We start from the raw sequence: 19,467 nt of genomic DNA on the forward strand, positions 1-19,467 counted from the left end.
ATTGAAGATAGTAGATACTTGACAGAGGCACAGTAAGGGTTGATTAATAGATGTCTGGAATAAAAAAGTGCTGTGTTAAGTATTGATAATACAGACTACTGTGTTATCCATTATGCTTCCTAATTATTTTGTTTGGTAGGATCAGAGCCCAAATCTGTGGTAACTGATGGCTGAAACATGACTAGGATGTGTAACAGGTTACTTTGCAATTAAACACACCAGTGAAATAGGAGTAGTAGCAATAGTTAATTGTAACATGCTGAACTTTGGTTTTCTTCACAGGTTTCTATTCCTATGAGGTTCAATGGCAGCTCTGGTGTAGAGGTTCGACCTCCGAGCAACCTTGAAGATCTGAAAGGCTATACTTCACTTTCCTTGTTTATCCAAAGACCTCAGCAAAGATCAGACATCCAACAGGGGGAAAATAGGTTTGTCCTGTACCTGGGTGATAAAGACGTAGGTATATTTTGATATTTAATCTGACTTTTTAGACTAGACACCATGTTTTGAGAAAAGGATGGGAAGTGACCTGTTCTGACTGAAGTTTGTAGCTACTGTTGGCCTATTTGTTTACAATTGCCTTTAAGTGGTGATAAAAGTGTTTTGTTCATTCCTTCCCTGGCAAAGTAACTAACAATTGGCTGAGCCTTGGCCTTTGATGCTTTGCTGTTTTGCTCCTTTGGAAGTTACTTCTTTGTCATGGATACCATCACACAGTCTTATCAGAACTGTCAGTTTCTGCAGCAGTCAGCACAAATTCAGCCCAACTCCTGCCTTAGAGCTTTGACTCTTTTTCACAATATAAGTCACTCTGAGTTTCTCTGTTGGTTAAAAAAAAAAAAAAAGCAATCATTTCAGTTTTAAAATTCAGCCCCTCAGCTCTTCATTTTTTTGTTTTCTGAATATGCAGAATAATGCAGACCTGCTTGTGCATTCAGGTTTGCTCAAACACCATCAAACAATTTAAAAATTTCCTGCATGCGGTTCCTCATCTTGTTATTTGACAGCAGCTGTATCTGTAGTGAGCCTCATGCCTACACAGAAAGCTGTTAGGAGGTATTTGTTCTACACTGGATTTTATATTTTTACCCCTGAATAGCTAGCTGGGACATCCCCTGAAAGCATTTTAATCCTTAATTCTGAAATACAGTATCTTGAAGAAATAAAATATGATTTTTTGGGGAAAATGTCTTCTCCCAGTCACCTCAGTAGGAACCATTGTCCATTACTGAGTGTTGTTGTGAATATCTTTTTTATTTCACAGATGTTGAGTCTGAGTAAAGGTGTCATGTTTTCAGTGCTTTAGCTGGGAGATGTTACAAGAGACAAAAATATTTTAAATACTATTGTTACAAAAATAAAAAGCCACGCATGATTTTTCAATTCGTTTATAACTATATTAATTGAATCAGTGCAACATATAGGTTTACAATTTTTTCTTCCCAGAACTTATAAACTTAATTCTCATCATTAGGTGGGTGGATTTCTTACGACTCATGCACAGCATGTTGATGTCTCTGAGGAAGTAACTGTGTTATTTTACCTTCATTAAAATTAATCATTTATTAATTATTATTTGCTTTGCTACTTTTAGGCCTCCAAGGACTACATTGGTATGGCTGTGAAAGAGGGTTACCTTACCTGTGTCTATAACCTGGGAGATGGTGATGGAGAAATAAGAGTGCAGTCATTGCTGACTGAAAGCAAAACTGAGGAAGCTGTTATGGATCAAGTTACATTTGAAAGGTATAAGATCCACGGTGCACAAGAGTCTTCTCGAAAACCTGCTAATAACATCTTTTATTAGTGTGATGTGATATTCTGCCTGTCTGTTTTGGTTTTAGGATTTACCAGTATGCGAAGCTGAAGTACGTCAAAGCCGCAACCTCAGTTTCTCCAGATTATGAAAACCCTAGGAGTGCAAGCAGTGGAGACAGTGACATGCTCCTAAATCTTGATCCCAGCAGTGTTGTCTTTTATGTTGGAGGATACCCAACAGATTTTAGGGTACAACGAGCTTCTTAGTGTTTTAAAAAGATTTGGTGTTAATAATCCCATTTTTCTTATGAGTAAAGATTGCAACTAGCAGTCTTTCAAAAATGTGTAAAAGTTTATCTATGTCAGTAGGAATAGATGGGATGCAAGGAGATGCTACTTCCTACAGAATCTGCCTGGCTTGTAGAATGCTAGAGCTCAGAGAAGGGAGCATGCTGATACTTCACTTGCCGAGGAAAGCATGAAACCTGTCCAGCCCTGCTACGTACTGTTCCCAATCCATGTGACTCTATTTTAAATTGTGCTGCAGTACACCTAGGGTGGTATCCGACAGTTTGGATATTATATACAAGCATATAATATCTTTTTTATATATTTAGAATGTCATATTCTGTCTTAATAATATTTGCAGTAAGTCTTAGCAGATAACAATGTAAAATTTTGTTAGCTAATTTTGATGAAATGGTTTTAATAACACTGTTTTTCAGCCTCCACATAATCTCAACTATCCTCATTATGAAGGCTGCATTGAGTTACACAGCCTAAATGAGCGTATTGTCAGCCTTTACAACTTCAAGAGGACTTTTAATCTCAACACCGCTGAAGTGCAACCCTGCAGAAGGTATGATATGAACACAGAAGTGTTTCACAGTTCTGTGATTTTATCATTATGAATTCTTGCCTTTTCACATCCAGAAGAATAACCACTGTAGCTAAACTGGTGATTTTTTTCTAACTCTTGGTCATTATTACATTTCTTAGAGAAAATCCTCAGTAATGACATGATTCACGTCTATGGCAATCTCAATCTGTTTAAATTTAAGTGTTATAAAATCCAGACACAATTTGTGGACTAATGTGTTCAGCTACTTTATAAAGTAAATATTACAATAAGTTTAGAAACGTCTGTCATTAATGATTTCCTCTCTAAAGACCATATGTGAGTCTGATAGAAGCCAGTAGAAGGCTTTCTCTCTGCTTGGGTTAGATCAGAATTTGGCCCTATACCAAATGGTTTAACTTCAGCTTTTTAAAAATTATAATGACAGTAAGTACATGTGGTAGAAGTTCTTGCTCTCATATATTCACACCTGTAATATTGAATTATTGCAGGTATAAAGAAGAGACTGACCAAAGATATTTCGAGGGCACTGGTTATGCCAGTATCACAGTGAGACAAGGAAGTGCTGAACAAGAACGGTATGAGCAGACAATTGAGACGACTGCAGATGAAGGCATCGTGTTTTTTGCAGCAAATGGGGTAATGTGTGGAATGCTTCTGTCTGTTTTGTGGTTGAAGAACATCTTAAAAATCTTGCTTATTAAAGAACATGTTAGATTTAGTAATAACTGTAAGGAAATGTCTTAGAAGTGTTATTTTCGTCTGTGTGGAAAATTAGTAGATTCTGCTGTATGTGTAATGTCATATGGTTTAGTCTTAGGTAGTTGTGCAAGAAACAGGGAGTTGGACTTACAGGTCCCTCCAGCTTGAGATAGTCTATGATTCTACAATGGTTGGTGAATACTTACTTTGTCAGGGCTGAGTGAAAATCATTCTAAGAAGCTCCTCCATTAGGCCATGCAGAGAATTAAGAACTGGGGGCAGCAAAGGAGAAATGCAATTGGAATCAAATCGATGCTGGAATATTGAAATCCTCCAAAATTGGAAGTGCACTCTTCCCAAATCTAGATATGTGTGGAAACAGAGTAAGAAAGAATATAGGAAGGGACATGATGACTTTTTACCTGTAAAGATGCTCAAAACCACAGTGCTGCTACTTACCTAGTAATCTTGTAGGTGTATTTGCAATCACTGGGACATACTCTGGATAATTTTTCAGTGCTGTAAAAAGTCAGTAAACATTTGAAATGACACAAAGTCCTTTAGAGATTTGGAGAATACCTGGAGCTGATAGCAGATCTGTTTTTAATAGTTTAAAGTAATTATGATGGATTAATAAAAGTTTTAGTCTGCCTTGTGTTATCATTTCCCTGAAAAGCTTTCTTGAAGCAACTAGATAGCTTCATTAAAATTATTCATATGAAAGTGCAATATATATCTGAAATTGTGGCAGTTTAATTGTGGTGGTGTTTTTTTTTATTTCAGGATCAGTTCATCAGTGTGCTCATTAAAAATGGTCGTACAGTTTTTAGATACAAACTTGACTCTGAAACTCCAAAAGAAGTAGAAGCCAAAAAAACTGTAAATGATGGAACATATCAACAAGTATGTAATTTTAAAGAATCAAGGGATCATTATTTGTAAAAACACACATTAACTGAAACTGTCCTGTTGTAAAGTTTAGTTGTGGAGTTTTCCTTTTGTGTGAGGAAATCAAGTCACTGGGGATTAGTTTGGACATGTGAAAATTAATCTTTCTCTTGTCCTGCTTTAATGTGAATAGTTCAGTTTCAACAGTGAAACCACCAAAGGAAAAAACTTGGTCAGAGCAGTGCTTTACATAAAGATAGCTGTGTACATTGCAATTATTTGCATTAGTTTCATACTTAGGTTAGTGTTTTCACCACCTAAGGGTTTATTTTTTCAGGGTGGGCTGATCTTTATAGAGGTAACTCTTTGGCAGTCTTTGTTGTTGGCTTGTCTCCTTAGCTTCAGTCCAGCTCTTTTGTAGCAGTACCAGAGTGAAATCGTAAATACATTGTTAAAAACCTTTGATTTCCTTGTTGGTTAGTTCTCCCTTTTCCCCTTAATATATTTCCAACTAAATAGTGTAAGCTGCAGGGTCAGCTGCAAGGAATCTTTATGCTCTACTGAGTCAAGTTACCGTCAGCCAGCTGACTGACTTAGTTTTTGTGTCAGGCAGCAGCTTCTGAATCTTCAGCTGCAAATACAAGACAATATCTGAATCTTAGCTGAGGTGTGTCTTTAGGGCAATCTTTCAGATGAAAATAAAACCTCACCTTGTATTTGTATAGTTGAACATTTTCCTTAGGTATTTGGCTTTGACTAAATTCCCAAAGTTTGCAAAGTACCTTTGAACTACTGCAGTTATCCTTGATTTAAGTCACTAGTAAACAAGAGGAGGGGGGAAAAAACCACTGTGTCCTGCTCTGGGGGTACTTTTAATCAGCGGAATGACTTTGTTTCTTCCAAGTGAAATGATTTTCATTATTCGTGTATTTCAGATTACTTTGGTGCTTGACCGAAAAAACAAAGTTGTGTATGTCAGTCCTGGTGTTAAAGCCAACATACGTGTCTTCAGTTTCACTGAGTACTACCTAGGTGGAGTTCCATCTTTTCTACGGGAACGGTGAGTAACTATAAAAAGACTGTAATATTATAGGTTTGTAGGGAAACTCCATCTAAACTCTTTCCTTACACAATTTCTTTCACGCTCTGTTTCGACTATCTAATGTGACATAAAAAATCAAGTGTATAATACATGATCGTAATCTGTGATTTTTGGCTAACGGTGAGATCTTTGTTGGGGTGCATCCTAAAGATTGGGTTTGATCAGCACGAGGTATGTGTACACAAGAAAGATTGCTCTCATTCTCTTGTTACTATAGTGGTGTGTGCTTTGAAATGCCAGGCTACTGAACTCTTTTTCCTTCCCCTCCCTGGAACCAGCTTTAATATATCCACACCTCCATTCCGGGGCTGCATGAAGAACGTGAAAACCCCAATCACTGCATCTGTTGTTTTTGATAAGACTTTTGGTGTCAGCAAGAAATGTTCAGATGACTGGAAGGTAACTAATTAATTTCCTCAAAAGCTTCTGCTGGAGTTCACAGACTCTGGTTTGTCTATAAATCCTGGGCCATTATGTTTTGCTTAGGTCAAAAATTGTATTTGGTTAACATGTGATGGCAATAAAAGAACCTGCATTGGGTATGAAGATACAGAAATAAGAGACATCACCCCCACTGTGATAGCTTGTTACAGCACATAGTCCACCCTCTTATTTAATACTGTTTACAATTAAGTATTCATATTTACCATGTAAGCTTGTTGGCTTCCAGTTGCTGTTATTGACTAGGCTGGAATACTTAATATTGCACTGTGTCTTTCCTCTTGCCAAGGTGTTTACACTTCTAATTAAATGACTTCTCAGCCTTTTTTCTTGAAATATCTTAACAGGCTACTTCCATTGAAGTCTCTCATTCTAAGGCTCCACTCATCTGATTGTTCTGTAGTTGTTTTCTGTGCATCCTTGAGTTTTGCCACATTCTTTCTAAAACAGTACAATGTGACATTTCAGCGCTGGCTTAACCAGTGCTGCATGGACAGATGAAAACTATCCTCCTTCTGCTTCTACTTACTGCTACTTAATGGTGCACGATCTCATTTGCCCTTTTTACTCATTTGCCCTTTGCACTGAAAATCTGTGCTTATTTTCTTTCACTTGTGGCATCTAAACTTTTCACAGAGCATTTTCTTCACGGACAATCTTTGCAGAGGATCTAGTCTTCATTCTCTGTATCTGTACAACTTCTCATGTATTAAAAGGTGTCCTATGACTCACACAGTTTCAGTTATGTAGCTCATCTGCACAGCTTCCTAGTTACAAACTGTTCCTCCAGCTACTCAGTTTTGTGTCCCCAAATGTGAAAACTTCCAAAGCCAGAGTAGCTAGGGATGAACAGCTGATTGTTCTCAGCAAGTCTCCTCTCCCTTTTTAGAGTTTCTCATATCATAATTAATGCTGGTGAAACTAACTCTGGCAGTCTGTTCTGTACTGAAATAATGGTTTTTGAGGTTTGCTTTGTGCTTGGTTTTGACTGGAGCTGATCACAATTATGTTGAGTGGGGCAGCTGTTGTCTCATATTGGCGTTTCTTCTGATTAAAAGGAAAATCACTGAAATCATTATTTTCTCTCTTTCAGCTTGTCAGATCTGCAGCTTTCTCCAAGGAGGGAACACTGAGCCTGAGTGCAGCAGATTTCCCATTTCCCAAGGATTTCCAAGTTGGCTTTGGCTTTCAGACCACAGCTTCAACTGGAACACTCTTAAATTACAATCTACAGGTATGAAACACATTCTGCTTTAGCATATGTGATAGGTTTTATCTCTGAATCAGTCATGTCAGTTTGTGTCATAAGTCTCATGTAAATTCCTGTATTTGAAGGCAAGAAATGCCTTTTGAGCATGGCATCTTGCATGTCATAGGCCAGAGAAATGCATTCTGGCAATTTCTTCACATGGCCAACAAGTAGTTTGATGAGTAACTGAGCTTTGAACTAGAGCTTTGTGCAGAGTAGCTCGCACACCTGACACCACCATCCCAATATGTTGCCTAATTGGCTGGAAATTTTCTCTAGAAGAAATGGCTTTCTGCCCACACAGAAATGTTACCATGTCCAAATAGGCAGAGGACAGGGATTGGTTTTGGCTATGATCCCTCAGAAAGCAGGAAAGTTTAATAGAACCCCATTCTGGCTGGCTGGAGGAGCTAAGAAGTGAGAGTGCACACACCAGGCATTTGGGAAGTGGAGAACTGACTCCTTCGTTTCTGGGAAAAATAAACAAATATTTTAAATAAATGTTTGCTCTTCAGAGGTATTTTGAAACAGAAGCTATGCTAATCATGAAGAACTTCATATAACATCTGGTACTAGATGACTGAGAAATGCAGTACTAGTGTAAGAAAATTCGTTGCCTTCTGGAGGCCACTGAGAACTGCATTAATGGCAGTAGCAAGAACTAACGCCTCTTGCATTTATTTAGCTGATCATTTGGTGGGGGTCTTTTACAGCCTGATGTTCTTTCCATCTTTCTGAGTCCTGGCTCTGTAACTGCAAAGATGCAAGATAAGGAAATCAAACTGGAAAAGAAATACGAAGATGGGTCAGTGCATTATGTGACAGTAATAAAAACAGACAACAGGTGAGTCCAGTTCTTCAACTGGTTCTTATATGTTGCGGTTGGAGAAAGAAAATTCAAATTTTGTGGGACTCATTCTTTGGATAAATAGCTAGAAATAATCTCTTCTAGCAGAGGATGGCGAAATAATGAAGGGAAAGGACATTTGGTCTATGAATGCACATGCTGGTACCTGTGATGTTTCAGCTGTACCCTACTATGCATTTCTTTTATAGGTTGTGTGAGTTTTGACTGCTTGTCTAGCTGGAGCTTTGGAGTCTTTGGAGTTCTTCCCCTTCCCATAACCTTCATGTGTGTCCCTGTAACACAGGTGGTTAAAGGACCAGGGAATAAGCAAATACTGTGTCTGTTTTTTCAATAATGATCTGTTATGCAGATATGAGATATTAGAAGAGACAATTTACTGAAAAGCTCCTAAATCATACTGGTTGCTGTGGAATGCATGAAGGGACATAAATGTTAATTGAACTGGAAAGTTTTGAATGGTTGGCTATAACTTTGGGTGATTATAACTCAATACTGTCTGTACCATTTCGACACAAAGAACTAAATCCTGTCCCATAGTTGGCAATAACAGCTTTTTCATTGATTTCAGTTGCATCAGGATTTCACTGTAGTACTGAAGTAAGAGCTTCAACTCTTGCTCATTGTCTAATATGGAAAAGCAGAGCAATTCCACAGCAGTCAATAAGCACATACTGAAAAAGTCCCAGAAGTAAGCTAATCAAGCTCTAGCATAATCACAATGTAACAAGAAAACACATCTGTCAAATGGTTCTTTTACATATATATATATATATATATGTTTCATTTTGTTTCCTAACTATTTCTTTATATATCATGCTTATTTTTATTCACTTTGTTTCAGAGTAACTCTGATGGTTGATGATGAGTCAAAAGCAGTTGACTCTCCCAGGACATCAAGCACACAGGAATCAAACAGACCTATAAAATTTGGTGGAGATAATTTTGAAGGTTGCATCTCAAACATCTTTATTAAAAGGTATTTGGTGTAGAAAGGATTATGTTTCATACATTTTGGCCTGTTCTCCTTCTTTAATCATATTAAAATTACTTCTTGCTAAAATGCTTTTTTCCTATGTATGTGAAGCCTCCAGGAATGCATAACTTTGCTGCCCTCAAATACTCTTTCATTCAGGTATATTATACATGGAATCCAGTTATAATTAAATCTGCTGTTCAGATGTAAAGGAATTTTAGTCTGAATCATACCTGTTTAGTAGTGTGTTAGCCAAAGAATGAAGTCTGCAGAGTGAATTGGATATGTCCCAACAAGGTATCCAAAAAGATTTGCTAGATTGTATTGTTATAGCTCCTCAGGGAACCAGGTAATGAAAGGAGCAGAGCTACTGACAGAACCAAAACAGTTACACAAACAAGTGAGAGTATATGTGTACAAATCATCTGCCTGATTTAGGCTGTCTCGTTATTCACGTGTTTGTCTGATTATTAGAGACACCTTACAGGCAAAATTTAGGAGAAAAAATATGCATAAATATCTTTCTAGAAGAAAAGCATTCCATGAGTCATAAGTCATGTCCCAGTGGGGCTTTGTGTTAGCTAATTTTGATGAGTCTTTATACATGTATAGAGTTTTCAAAAAATAGTGTATTTTGATTTGATTGTCACACAGCCAGGGAATGGGTTGGGCTGGAAGGCACCTTTAAAGATCCTCTAGTTTTACCCCCCTGCAATGGGCAGGGACACCTTCCAGGTGCTCAAATTATGTGTTCATTTAAAGCACTACAAGACAATGAAGTAACCTATATATTAAACGTCACATCAGAAAACAAATTTGGAAAGTTTTTGTGCAAAAAGAGATGAAGAATTAATACTGTAGCTGGTCTGATGGAGTGAATGGAGAATTACCAGCATTAAAGAAGTTCAGGTTCTACTCCCAACTCTGCCACTCTTCTCATAAAAAGCCACAAGCAAAGAGCTTTGTTGCTTTTTTGTAGCTGTGAAGTTTTTTGTAATTTACTGATTAGAGATGCTTTGTACAACTTAGAAAATTATAGTATTACTTAGTATTATTCTTTATATACATGGTAAATTGGCTTTGACCGTCTTTCTGATAATTTGGTTGTAATACTAGAGCTACATATGAAGATGTGATGGGCTTTGCCCCTTGATAAAACTCATTAGAACGTCTTACTTAAGGAGAGAGTGAAGCAGAACATGATGGTGCCATATTTTCTTGATTTGAAACTGGTTATGTATAATTAACAATCAAAGTTTTGTAGTCTGATTCAGAAATCTTATTCAATCAAGGCTGCTGTCATTTTTTTTCCTCTTTTTTCAAGGGCCATATATGTTTGTGTTTTTTAAATAGCTTTTGTCAAAAATTACTTTGTTTAGAAAAGATGAGAAGAAAACATCAGAGTTTTTCTGTAGCCAAAAAGAAATGAGCAGAACCAGGGAAAATATGATTTACAGCATTGAATGTACATTTTTCATTGAAAAATAAAAATTGGTACTTTAACATTATGTCACTGGGAAATATATTTTGTGCAGAACACAGTTTTACAATATGTTTGTTGTTGATTACACTAAAGAAAAGGAATGCTGAGTCACAGCACTTAACTGCTTTCATCACTACAGGGCAGGTCAGCTCCCTGGGGTTCAAAATCTTGTTGATAATACTGGCAAGAGTGGTGTATCCCTTGGAGCTTGCCAGGAATACGAAAACCTTGAACCAATGCTGCTGCAGGAATTTAAAAATCCTCTCAGGCTTAAGATGCTCAAGGTATGCTTATTGTTGCTGTCATCTTTGCTCCATATTGATGCCCAGGCTGTGTCTGCACAGCCATCATTTCTGGAACTGAGATTCAGATGTTCTTTCTTTCCTTACATCTCACATCTGAAGCAAGTTCTCACTCTGCTGGAGTTTCATGCTAAGCCCACACCTGTCTAGAGTGACAACAGCTTTTCTGTCATTTAGGGAAGGCTGTGGACTGCCTTGGGTGGGAACTGTTAAATGTGTTGATTAAAATGTTTCTATTTATGTGCACATACAGTAAATGTTTCAATTCCGTCTTCCGTTTACAGAATGAAAAATACCTTGATTATTTGAAAGCTGCTAACGTGCAAAACCATACTCTGCCAGCTCAGTTACATGATAGTAGTGAAGCATATCTCCTTGGAAGCATCCCCAACAGTTTCATGTCCTACATGTTTTCTCCATTGTTATCTACAGACAGGTAATAAAAACGTTCTCTGTTCTCCTCCTAATACTTGAATTGTCAAAGCTGCTTGACTCTTTGGGTGCTGAGTGTAAGGATTTTCTTCTTGCTTATGTCTTGGGCCATAACAAAAGGTGGTTTTAAAGGCTCAGGTATTTTTTTTTCTGTGCAAACATTTACCTAAACTGAGTAGATTGAATGGGATGTGGTGGACAATTATGGTACATGTTGATGCCAGTTCCTTATCCTGAATGTGTCAAGTTTCATTCACATTCAGACATGCAGTGTACTCCATGATTCCACCAAAATGCTATTCTGCATTTCACAAACGGAGTTTCACTGGAGAACAGAAAAGATACAACAACTAACAAAATAGACCTATACTTGAATATGCTTATTTTCCACTACAGGTTACATTTTTCTGTAGATGTACGGACTCGATCATCAAGAGGATTAATAGTTTTCATGGAAGAAAGCTCTGAGGACTCTTACATGGCTCTCCACATTTCAAAAGGACGTTTTGTCTTTTCACTTGGCTCTGGAGAAAAACAAATCAAAGTCAAAACCAGTATTAAATACAATGATGGGCAATGGCACACTGTAAGTAGTATGGAACCACAGTGAAAGCATAACTAGCATTCAGCAGGCACAGCCCACTGCATTTTTAAGAGAGTAGAAACTCAGTTTTGGTCATCAGAAATTAATTCCTATGCCTGAAAGCTCACGTGGTTACAGGTCTCTGAGAGACCTTGTTGCGACTGAAGGTCTCAGAATGTTATTTTCAGTTTAAATATTTCAACAATATGGTGTCTAGTTTAAAGACAAAGAAAATCTCCAGCAGCTTTCATTGGCCTTTGGGTTTTTTACTCTGTTATGTTTGCCTCCTGGAAAGGTGGTCTTCAGCACAGATGGGAAGAACGCCCGCCTTGTTGTTGATGGTCTAAGGGCCCAGCACAGAAGATTGGCAACAAATTCTGCCATCAGCATTAAGCCACCAATCTACGTGGGAGGGCTGCCATCACTGAAAAAACAGGTAAATAATTGGCACATCCACCCACACACACTCCCCATGCTGCACTAATTTACATGGGAAAGTCTTTAATATGCAGGATTTCCACGCTGAAAAGCTTTGGGGGGGATTTCCAAGCACTGCATGAGCAGCATCTGTGACTGGTGTTTGCAGTGGTTCATTACAGATCTTTTTCCTCACCTGTTCACACAGCCTTCATCTGGACCCATATTTTCAATATGTTGCTGAGACACTGATGACAACCACGTACTGTTTTCATTTTTATTCCTTAAAAATAGGGAAGACCAAAGTCACATTTTTAATTCCAGAAATACCATCTTTCTGCAGAACATTTAGCTCAGTGGATTAAGCAATAATCAGTAGAGAAGAAAAAGAATAATTCTCATTAAGGAATTACGGATGTAGAACTGGATTTCAATCTGAAATACGTGTCGTTTCTATTTAAAAAATTGGACAATTAATGATCCAGGGCATTTTGTAAAATCAGATTTAAATAAACAGACTTAGGGAGGGAAGGGGTGCTTGGGATTTCACAATTCTTCTTGCATTATATTTTTGACACATCATTGGGAAGCATCTGTTCTACAGGCAGGAGTCATGTTAACTCAGAATCGACTATTACTGTGTTTCAAGCACTTTCATAGAATTTTGGAATATTTTTTCATTGTATCAAAGATGGTTTTAGGTGCCTTTAGTGCCAGTTGGGTTTCTGTAGTCCAAGAGTCCAAAAGAACTGACGTTTAGTATTATTACTAAAAATAAAAGAAGCCATAATGCTTTAGAATTTGTGTTTCGAAATATGCTTTCAGAATATACCAATGAAGAGTTTCAAGGGTTGCCTGAGGAATTTTAAGATGAATGGAAAAGTCATGAATGCACCTCAACAAAAAAATGGCGTACTTCCATGTCCGGATGTTCCCATGGACACAGGGATTTACTTCTTTAATGAAGGAGGATATATCACCATTGGTAAGCAGTGTAGAGATTATGGTAAATGGAATTACGTCTGAAGTGTGTATGCATATGGGTCATTTGGTTTTGCATGGTTTTCCAATTATCTCCTCCTGTGATCGTTCCTCTCCCCACTGTTTAATCCTCCACAGGTAATTTGCTGATGGGATTGGATTTTAGGATTGTATTTACCATTCGACCAAGGAGTTCAACCGGTGTACTCCTCCATGCCGGAAGCAAGCAAGACAACTACTTGACTATTTACATGAGAGGAGGAAAGGTGGGCACAGTCTGTTTCCATTCCAGCTGTATTGCCCTCATTCAGCAGGGGGAATTCTGACCTTCGTCTGTTGCTCCTGTTCTTTGTCACAGTAGCTTAACAGATAACTCCTTTACAGGTCGTTGCTGCTGGAAATAGTGGTGCTGGAGAATTCCAGACATCAGTCACACCTAAGAAACCTCTGTCTGATGGACAGTGGCATACCATTGCAGGTACGTTGCACATACCATTTCTTTTGAAGCTTTGAAGGGATGGTGGGCACAGAGCACTGCAGCTCCAAATTTTTACTGAATCATTTTACTTCTGTTTCGTCTGAGAATACTCTTTAGACAAGGTAAGTGTCTTGGGTAAATTAAAGGCTTTACATAAGATTTTTTTGGTGGGCTCTGTTAAGCCCCAGACGACCTCGGTTTGTCAGTCTGAATTAAAATAAAATCTGGTTTTTCTATGCCTTAAATTTCAAGAAAGATGCTATTTAGAAACAGTGCCATACCTAGCTGATTCTTTAATAGGGTTGAGAAAAGAGTTCTCATTTACCTGCTTCTTTGCAGTCTCTCAGAAGAAGAACACTGTGCAGCTAGAGGTGGGCACACAGAGTAACTATACCACTGAACTTCAATCCTCTCCTCCTAGAAGTGTGTATCAGCCACTCTACTTTGGCAAAATTCCAGGTAATATTATTGCTTATTATTTTTTCATGGTTTTTCCTTTCCAAAACAAAGGTCCCATCCATTCATGTAGTCCTATATCATTCCCCCTTTTTGAAAGCCTTGCAATAATTAATGTTCTTTGAAATAATTCTTATTAACTTGGTCTTTCCACCTTTTTTTTTATAGCAAACTTGGACATCTCGTGGCTTCCAGTTAAAGACCCATTTTTTGGCTGTCTTCGGAATATTACCATCAATGACAAACATGTCTCCACCAGGAGAATTTCAGAGGTTCATGGTGGAGTGAATTTGCACAGGTGCCCAGAGAAGTAACTCTGCTGTTACAGTCATTGTGCACATGTGGGCTGTGTCTGCTGAAGAACTGTGTGGATTCCCCTTTGCTGGTCAGCATCAGGCTGCTTGTTCTGAACAGCCGGTGAGCAAATGCATCCTCTGGATGTGGACTGTGCCAAAGCAAATGAAAAGTATTTGCTTTGATAAACTCCCTTTTAAATGTTACTGATTTCCAAGGTAATCTGTTGTGCCTTTTGAGATATATGCAGAAAATATAATTGCTTATACCCTATGGGGCCAAATTCTGCTCTCACCCACAACAGCAGAGACTTGAGTAACTCCAGTGTCTTAATTTTGGAAATTTGCCTTAATGTTGGTCATCATAAGAGCAAATTTGATCCATTAATATAAAGAATTTTATAAAAATATAAATCTCTTTGGATTATTGTTTATAAAATGTACATTGATGTTAATGTAATAATAATAATATAAATGGAGTTTGAAGCACTTTAAGGAGTGAAACTCTGGGGGTTTGTTACAAAGTTAGGAATTGTGGGACCAAATAAAGGCAGTATGTTCCTAAAACCATTCATTTTCCTGTTTGGTTGTTTTAACCTGGTAGGTTTTTAATGAGCTTTTTAGAAGCTGCTAAATCCTGCTTGCTTTGTCCAAATATTTCTGTTGGTTTGAAGATGGTGATTTGCCTGAATTAGCAGATATCCATCATCTCTGCTCATCACAATTCGGTTATCTAAAAATCTGAAAAACAGAGTCATTCTTTTGCAATCTTCAGAGCCAGAGAGTCTCCTCCATAGGCAATTATTTTTCTAATGAAATGAAGAAAAGTTTTATCAAGAATAGCAGCTCATCTGCTACAATTATGGAGCACGAATTACAGGACTAACCCAGCAGAACTGTTTTCTTCAACATTCAAATCTTTATTTTGTACCTGATTGTGACCCACAGTGGAGGGCAAGGAACCCAGTTTGCTTTATTCTTCTGAGTAGAGGGCTGGACTGAATAGACTTGACATGGCTTCCTTTTCCACTGTCTTTCAAAATCAGCATTTTGATAATTTTTTTCCCCAACGCCTTGATGCCAGCCCTCTTTTGCAAAATGAAAACATTTTCTAAGGTTGGTCCTCAATTTAGGGAGGCATGCAGATAAATTCTCCTTCACTCCTAATGCTCCACTGCTGCCTTCTCAATGTACAGCAGCATGTTTGAAATGATGTGCAAGCTGGACTAATAGAAGCAGATGCCAGATCAATAGCCCTTATGGCTTTGGTCATTAATCCCTTGTCAAATTTTTGCAGCTTTACAGGCCCTTTGCAGGGTGGCAAAAGTGTCAGAAAGCCGTTCACACCAAGTCTTGTGTTGCTTTCTCTTTTATGGCAACTTTTTACAGGCATTTCTGTTTCTGTGCAGAGGTTTCTGAAGTGTAAAGCCAGTTTTGGTGGGAATGGGATGCATGCTGGGTTGAGGCCTCAGAGGGAGCAGAGAATTGACATGTAATGGCAGAGACCTCTCTCTGGAGATGCTCTGCAGAGACATACTCTCCTGTACAGCAACCTGCCACATGGGACAGAAACACCCATCAGGCTGGAGGTGATGGGTTCAGAAATCATCTTCTGTGATAGCAGCAACTGAATCCTTTCTACTTATAGAAGCTCCCTGCTCAAATACTCAGGTGACCAAAACTGTGGAAATACTCAATTGATTTACTGGCCCGAGTTGACACTAAAAGTTTCCAGAAAGAGAAAGGAAGAACAGTTAAATTTTATCATGCAATTCTCTAGTAACATTCCCTATCTCATGCTGATCAGATCGCTCTGTGGAGCAGATTTTCCCAAATCACAAAAAAGGCCTTTTTCTCTTATTCCCCTCAGTAAAACAAAAAAAAGAACATGGCAAAGATTTTTTGCATCACAGCCTGGAGCCAGTCCTGGATTTCAATTCCCTTCCATTTGATTTTATTTTATCAGAAGTAGCTTTAATGCTGACAAAAAGAAATTAAAAATGTATAAAGACTTGAGTAAATGTAGGATATATTGATCAGTAAGTATGAATTCCAATACAATACTACTTTTGCATAACAAAAAAATAGGAGTCTCTTTGGTTTTAAGGTTCTTGGTGGTTGTTTTTTTACACACCCCCCCCCACCCCCACCCCCACCCCCATTTTTTTCAATTGTATTGCTTCCACTGAGTCAGGCTGTCATACATTGTTGGGACAATGTATAAAAGCCAACTAGAGTTTCAGGTGCTGTACTTTCACATAAGTAAATCTATATCAGGCTGAGGAAAACTTAGTAAAAAGCTTTTTCACAGAATCAAAACATACTTTGAGTCAGAAGGAACCCTCAAGTATCATTGAGTCCAGCAGATGATCTTTACATGAGGGAAGAAGTTGTCCCATTTCAATCGATGAAGAATTTTTACTACTGAAGAAGTCCACATGGACACTGTGTCATGCAATTTTTTAATTGTTGTAATTCCAAGGCTTTCCTCATCAGTGTTGCCATTTGACAATAACTTCCATGAATTGTTTGCCTCTTTTGGCTGTAGCATTTCAGGTGTGCCCCCAAAACTAGCAATTTCCATTTTAGAATAAAATACACAGGAGAGGCTTTCCCTGTAACATTTTACTCTATAGTCATGCTACTCAAATACCATGTTCAGTACCCTGAGAGTGCATGGCTAAAAAACCCACACTCTTTAACAGCATCTTGCAGTTCTTCTGAATCCCAAATCAATTATAGAAAGAGAGCAGAAGATTTCCACTCTAGACTAAACCACATTGGTGTTGTTAGCGTGAAATCTCTCTCTTGTCCATATAAGTATCAAGGGCGAAGGGTTCTCATCCAGTTAATTTGGATTAGATTTAATAGGATCATGTTATCTGAGGTGGATGACACCAAGGTCTGTGAGTTTCCATTTATAATAACTACAAACTGCAGCCAGATTATGGGCAGCTGAAAGACAGAAAGCCTGACACTGAGAACTGAGAGCAAATAAAATGAAATAGATCACAGGGCACTCTAGAAGAAAATACATATTCATTGTAGGGGAAAAATGCACATGTATATATAAAAAAGGAAAACATACTGCCTTTTCACTGCCTATAAATGACTGTAACTTAAGTTGTTAGCAACAAAAGTCTGCAATTAAAACTTTAACAGTCTTTATGTACCTGAGCTTAAGGGCCTGTGCTTTTGTTACTGTGGAGCTTTCATTTAAAACACAGAGCCGTTGACCTTTTACACAGCAACATGAATTGGGCAACCTAACTTTGGTTTTGTAACCACTTCTTTGAGTCACTTGTGAGCCAATTCACTTTAGTTTTCCATCCTCTTTGCCTCCTTGTAAGTCCTCTGTGGGTATTTTATGTGTGTATATATATATATATATATATATATATATATTTGGGGTATTTTCTCCCATGTCCTTCCTTTCTGCCTGTGGAGGGCTGTGAGCCCTTGGCACAGGAACCCTCTGCACTCCCTTGGAGGAGAGAGGCCTGAGGCCAAAAAGACTCTCCCCAGAGGTAAACAACTTTCCTCGGTCATGGTGACAAAAAAGAGCCACTCCCAACATGCCTTGTTTCTGTATGGTAATAGCTTGTACCCCGTTGGCTAATTGGTTTCTACCCCACCCCCTGTCTTCCCCATATAACTTCTCCTCCAACCCCTGACCATAGGGATCTCTCACCCCTGGCCTTCCCTTCACAGAGGGTGCTGGACAATAAAGGCTACCTGTGTGGAGCTGCCAAACGAGGCTCCTGTCTCTCTGTCCCCAAGTTGGCCTTGGGTGATTTCACAAAGAGCGGAATCACAAGAGCTGGAATCACTTGTAGCTGAGAAGTTGCTACACTTGCTGAAATCGCCTGTCGCTCTGGGAAGTTGCTAAAGCCTCTGGAGAAGCCTTTCCCTGGCGGGACGCTTTCTCTAGGAAGGTTGCAACACACCCGGTTGTCCATCCCCGGAGCCCTGAAAGCAACATCTGCCCTTCATAAAATAGCCTGGAAAATGCAGTCTTAGTGAAAACACTGTCAATGCATTATGGTTTTATAATGGACTCTTGCCGTGCTTTTTGCTTCTTACCATTCTCTTTGTGGTTTCCTCATTTAAAAAAACCAAAAACCTCCTGCATCTTTCTCTAATGATGTAAGGAAGTTTAAGACACAACCTTCTGTAAATCTGTCTGCATTTTCTAAAAATACATTAAATGGACATCCCTGGCAAAAGGGATGTTAAAGGGGATGGTGCCATAATACAATATTATAGCTTCACTGGAGGCATTAAGGCTGCAAGGCAGAAACATAAACATCCTTTGTGCAGCTGGCCCAGACAAAGTTGCAAGAGGCTGGTCATTGCCTGAGCTGCAATGAAACCCTCTAAAGCATAAAGAATTGCAAGCAAAATAACCAATGAGTTTTTATGTTCTGTCTGTCAGTTTAGGGGATCCTTTGTAGCAATGAAACCAAACTATGACCTGTGGTTCATATTGTACTGCGTCTCCTCCTTTGCAGCTGATAGCACAAGATCTTTTTTAAACACACTCCTATCATTACTTTACACCTCAGCCAGTTACTGTGTTCCCTACAGGTTGTTCCAAATGTGAAGCACACGTGAAATGTTCCATGAGGAACAGTTTCTTTGTTAAGGTGTCACTCACTCGTTGAGAAAGATGGAGCACTGCTTCATTATCACACAGAACAAAAAGAAAGATGGCATCATGGTCTTTTGTTTCTGTTCAGTTCTTTTTAAATTGAGAGCAACAACAGATTTCTCCATTGTGTGGGAGCCTATGTCTAAGATTTCTGTCATAGGAGGACTATGCACTGGTAAGAATGAATAATTACATTCATAGGTATGTCAGTAATTTATAAAATAACATGTATCATGGTTTGAGAATGGTACTTCACAGTTCAGTGCACCCACTGAGACTCTGCCAAACCACACTGACACTTGGCTGCTCTTCCTTTCCCCTGCCCCTTCCCAGTCTAGTGGGGGAAATTGAGAATTGGGGCACAAAAGGTGAAGCTCACAGGCTGAGAAAAGAACAATTTACTGGAAACAGCAATGAGATAAGAAAACTAAAAGTAACAGTAACAATATTAATAATGAAAGTGTACAAAGAGAGGATGATTCACATGCAAAGATGCTCACCAGGGACCCCCGAGCCAATGAACCATGGCAGACAATGCTGCCATGGTTTTT

At 38.5% G+C, this 19,467-nt stretch overlaps 1 protein-coding gene across 1 annotated transcript in view; it reads left to right on the forward strand.

The window, feature by feature from the left end:
• The window catches only part of LAMA3 (laminin subunit alpha 3), a gene marked incomplete at both ends in the record, with an annotated part of 109,949 nt that extends 95,663 nt beyond the window's left edge, over nt 1–14,286 (forward strand). The window contains 20 exon segments of the mRNA XM_082280189.1: nt 283–456; nt 1,595–1,746; nt 1,845–2,007; nt 2,484–2,617; nt 3,109–3,256; nt 4,103–4,222; nt 5,143–5,267; nt 5,588–5,708; nt 6,844–6,984; nt 7,713–7,843; nt 8,709–8,843; nt 10,463–10,607; nt 10,910–11,061; nt 11,454–11,643; nt 11,936–12,076; nt 12,883–13,042; nt 13,177–13,304; nt 13,423–13,516; nt 13,856–13,975; nt 14,141–14,286. Coding sequence (XP_082136315.1) covers nt 283–456; nt 1,595–1,746; nt 1,845–2,007; nt 2,484–2,617; nt 3,109–3,256; nt 4,103–4,222; nt 5,143–5,267; nt 5,588–5,708; nt 6,844–6,984; nt 7,713–7,843; nt 8,709–8,843; nt 10,463–10,607; nt 10,910–11,061; nt 11,454–11,643; nt 11,936–12,076; nt 12,883–13,042; nt 13,177–13,304; nt 13,423–13,516; nt 13,856–13,975; nt 14,141–14,286 — 2,820 coding nt within the window.
• Between the last annotated feature and the right edge of the window lie 5,181 nt (nt 14,287–19,467).

The sequence above is a fragment of the Coloeus monedula genome (assembly GCF_965178545.1).
Source record: "Coloeus monedula genome assembly, chromosome: 1".
NCBI classification, from domain to species: Eukaryota; Metazoa; Chordata; class Aves; order Passeriformes; family Corvidae; genus Coloeus; species Coloeus monedula.